A 4350-nucleotide genomic window follows, 5' to 3' on the forward strand; every position below is an offset into this window, starting at 1 on the left:
TCACCTATTTCTCTCCACCTCAAGAAGCAAACACTTGTGTGAACTGTGCATTGATTCCTACATATTTGCATATTGTACTTGTTATATTACTCTATGTTGACTATTATCCATGAGATATACATGTTACAAGTTGAAAGCAACCGCTGAAACTTAATCTTCTTTTGTGTTGCTTCAATGCCTTTACTTTGATTTATTGCTTTATGAGTTAACTCTTATGCAAGACTTATTAATACTTGTCTTGAAGTACTATTCATGAAAAGTCTTTGCTTTATGATTCACTTGTTTACTCATGTCATTACCATTGTTTTGATCACTGCATTCACTACATATGTTTACAAATAGTATGATCAAGGTTATGATGGCATATCACTTCAAAAATTATCTTTGTTATCGTTTTACCTGCTCGGGACGAGCAGAACTAAGCTTGGGGATGCTTGATACGTCTCCGACGTATTGATAATTTCTTATGTTCTATGCCATATTATTGATGATACCTACATGTTTTATGCACACTTTATGTCATATTCGTGCATTTTCTGGAACTAACCTATTAACAAGATGGCGAAGTGCCGGTTCTCGTTTTCTCGCTGTTTTTGGTTTCAGAAATCCTAGTAACGAAATATTCTCGGAATTGGACGAAACAAAGACCCAGGGGCCTATTTTTCCACGGAGCTTCCAGAAGACCGAAGAACATACGAAGTGGGGCCACGAGGTGGCGACACCACAAGGCGGCGCGGCCCAGGGGGGGCTCGCGCCGCCCTATGGTGTGGTCCCCTCGTCTGGCCCCCGACTCTGCCCTTCCGCCTACTTAAAGCCTCCGTCGCGAAACCCCTGATGCGAAAAACCACGATACGGAAAACCTTACTGAGACGCCGCCGCCGCCAATCCCATCTCGGGGGATTCTGGAGATCTCCTCCGGCACCCTGCCGGAGAGGGGATTCATCTCCCGGAGGACTCTACACCGCCATGGTCACCTCCGGAGTGATGAGTGAGTAGTTCACCCCTGGACTATGGGTCCATAGCAGTAGCTAGATGGTTGTCTTCTCCTCATTGTGCTTCATTGTTGGATCTTGTGAGCTGCCTAACATGATCAAGATCATCTATCCGTAATTCTATATGTTGTGTTTGTCGGGATCCGATGGATAGAGAATACCATGTCATGTTAATTATCAAGTTATTATACATGTGTTGTTTATGATCTTGCATGCTCTCCGTTACTAGTAGAGGCTCTGGCCAAGTTTTTACTTTTAACTCCAAGAGGGAGTACTTATGCTCGATAGTGGGTTCATGCCTGCATTGACACCGGGACGAGTGACGTAAAGTTCTAAGGTTGTGTTGTGCTGTTTCCACTAGGGATAAAACATTGGCGCTATGTCCGAGGATGTAGTTGTTGATTACATTACGCACCATACTTAATGCAATTGTCCGTTGTTAGCAACTTAATACCGGAGGGGTTCGGATGATAACGTGAAGGTGGACTTTTTAGGCATAGATGCGGTTGGATGGCGGTCTATGTACTTTGTCGTAATGCCCAATTAAATCTCACTATACTTATCATGTCATGTATGTGCATTGTTATGCCCTCTCTATTTGTCAATTGCCCGACTGTAATTTGTTCACCCAACATGCTTTTATCTTATGGGAGAGACACCTCTAGTGAACCGTGGACCCCGGTCCATTCTTTAATACTGAAATACAAATCTGCTGCAATACTTGTTTTTACTATTTTCTCTGCAAACAATCATCTTCCACACAATACGGTTAATCCTTTGTTACAGCAAGCCGGTGAGATTGACAACCTCACTGTTTCGTTGGGGCAAAGTACTTTGGTTGTGTTGTGCAGGTTCCACGTTGGCGCCGGATTCTCTGGTGTTGCGCCGCACTACATCCCGCCGCCATCAACCTTCAACGTGCTTCTTGGCTCCTCCTGGTTCGATAAACCTTGGTTTCTTTCTGAGGGAAAACTTGCTGCTGTGCGCATCATACCTTCCTCTTGGGGTTGCCCAACGAACGTGTGAAATACACGCCATCAAGGCACCGGTGTCGAGGTACCACGCGGCGTCCCTTGGCTCGTCGTCGCTTGCGGGCACCACCTTGGCGCTCTCCTCGTTCAGCATCACGAGGGCGTGGTCAGGTTCGCTCGGCGAAGAAGTTGCCGCTGCAGGTGCAGTGGGCGCGTCAAGCTCGACGACGCCAAGGAGCAGTGCAGGGTCGGCGTCGTCCTCCCACTCTGCCAGGTGAGCTTCTTTCTCGCGCTTCTTCCTCCTGCACTCACGGCCCAGTGACCCTTTTTGCCGCAGTAGCGGCAGGCATCATCTTTCTTCGACCCGCCGGAGGTTTTGGATCCCTCCCCGAACGGTCGCCTATCGTCGCGGTCCTTGCCGCGGTTCTTGGCTTGACGGCGATCGCCGCCATTGCTGCCGCTGCTACTGTCGTGTGCGGCACGTTTCTGGCGCGCACGCCACTCCTCTGTGAGGAGCAGCCTCCCGCCGGAGTCCTCGGCTCCATCGATCGCCTCGTTCTCCTCCACGGCGAGGAGGCGACCGCACAACTCCTCGATCGACATTGTCTTGATATCAAGTAAGGATTCAATCGACGTAGCCATGTGACGAAACTTACGGGGCAGGACGCGCAGGAATTTTCTGACGGCTTTTCCCTCGTCTTCCGGATCGCCAAGCATCTCTAGATCGCTAAGGATCGTGGAGAGACGCAGCGCGAAGTCCTCCACCTTCTCTCCATCCTTGAAGGTGAAGCGATCGTAGTCGCGCCTGCGGGTCTGAGCCTTGGCGTCGCGGACGCGCTCGGCCCCGACACGCAGGGTCTTCAATGTGTCCCACGCGGCCTTGGCGTTGTCCTACGCGGCGAGGGTGCGGACAAGCTCCGGAGGAACGGCGCGGAGGAGAGCTGCCAGCGCTGCCTGATCCTTGTGATCGTCGACGTCGCCCTCACTCACCGCTTCCCACAGTCCGTGCACCTGCAGCTGCACGCGCATGATTACCGACCAATCTGCGTAGTTCGTACGTCAGGGTCGGCCACTGCGAGCCGCCGGTGACCTCCCGTGCGACCCTCTCCCTCACCACCAACTCGCGCCCATTGTGCTGGCTGCGACCACGGCGAGTTGGGGACGTGGAGGGACGGCGGGACACCGACCGCCCTGGGGACTTTGAGCCCGACCCGGACGCCGTGTCCGTGGGCTTCTTCTTCTCCCCCGGCGCGGCCTTCTTCGGCGGCGGAGGCGTGGAGCCTACCATGGTCGTTGGCTAGCTCTGATACCACTTGAGGCCTGGCTATCGCTCGATCGAACTCACGAACGAAGAACAGAGACAGGAATTTTTGTGTTGCGTGCAAACCTTGCAGCTTTTCAGGTTCTATTCCCTTCCTCTTATTACATGAGAGAATCACCGATCGTGTCTATCCTCACGGAGCTAATGGCGAACGTGCCATCCCACGTCCGAGCTGATCGAGTAACAGCACTCCGATCGTGCCTACGACTAAGCCAGCCATACTTATCCAAAACCCTAGAAATAGCTGACAGACTGAAACTATCGACACTGCTAACTGAATTTAAACACTGACAAGCTAGATGACACAAACATCAAAAATAATAATCTGTTCTTGGTGAATGGTGAACCAACAGGTGACCCGGAGCCTCCCTCTCGATCGACGGTGGACGCCATCATGCAGTGGGCAGCGCGTGGCGGCAGAGGGGGCAGACGCAGCTGACCCGGAGCCACTGTGAGATGCAGCCCTGATGGAAGCAGTGGTCGCACGGCATCTTGCTGACCATGTCCTCCGCCTCGAAGTCCTTGAGGCACACGGCGCACTCAGTCTGCAGCCTTGCGCCGGCCGCCGCCCAGGTTGTCTCCCTCAAATTGTCCTGGATGGCCTTGGGCGGTTTGAATGGCTCCTCCTCCGCCTGGTCGCTCTGACGCTGATCCTCTTCTTCTCTGCGCCGCTCGACCATGCTGTCGAGCATTTCGTCAAGCCAAGGCAGCCGGCCAAAAGTCCAATCCATTAAAGTGCGATGTATAAATTCCTGCCCGTTTCTCGGCTCCCGATCTTCCATGACCTCCTCATAGATGATTGTCGTCGGCATCCTCACTGCCTCCATCTGCGACAGCGGTAGCGCGTACGCGTACGAGAGACGGCTCGGGGGCTGGAGATGGAGGATCGAACAAGCTTGACTACGAGGACCAAACCTTGCCATATTTATAGATGGGTCGGATTGGATGTGGTGGGATTCCGAGTTCGACTAGGGGACGGAGTTTGATGTGAATCTTGGATTTCTGCGACTGTGGCATCAGATTCCTTTGCGTTACGAAACCAAACAAAACAAAATCGGTAGATTCC

The 4350-nt window shown here is 52.2% G+C and overlaps 1 protein-coding gene across 1 annotated transcript; it reads right to left on the reverse strand.

Moving 5' to 3' along the window:
* Window positions 1-3674: 3674 nt before the first annotated feature.
* Window positions 3675-4111, reverse strand: LOC124656325 (E3 ubiquitin-protein ligase RNF181-like). Its single transcript, XM_047195089.1, has one exon. The coding sequence runs from the start codon at window positions 4109-4111 to the stop codon at window positions 3677-3679; it is 435 nt and encodes a 144-aa protein (XP_047051045.1). The 3' UTR covers window positions 3675-3676.
* Between the last annotated feature and the right edge of the window lie 239 nt (window positions 4112-4350).

Source organism: Lolium rigidum, chromosome 5 (assembly GCF_022539505.1).
Source record: "Lolium rigidum isolate FL_2022 chromosome 5, APGP_CSIRO_Lrig_0.1, whole genome shotgun sequence".
NCBI classification, from domain to species: Eukaryota; Viridiplantae; Streptophyta; class Magnoliopsida; order Poales; family Poaceae; genus Lolium; species Lolium rigidum.

Excerpts from the sequence above, each read along its gene's own strand:
- LOC124656325 (XM_047195089.1), bottom strand. The coding sequence starts at position 4,111 with ATGGAGGCAGTGAGGATGCCGACGACAATCATCTATGAGGAGGTCATG.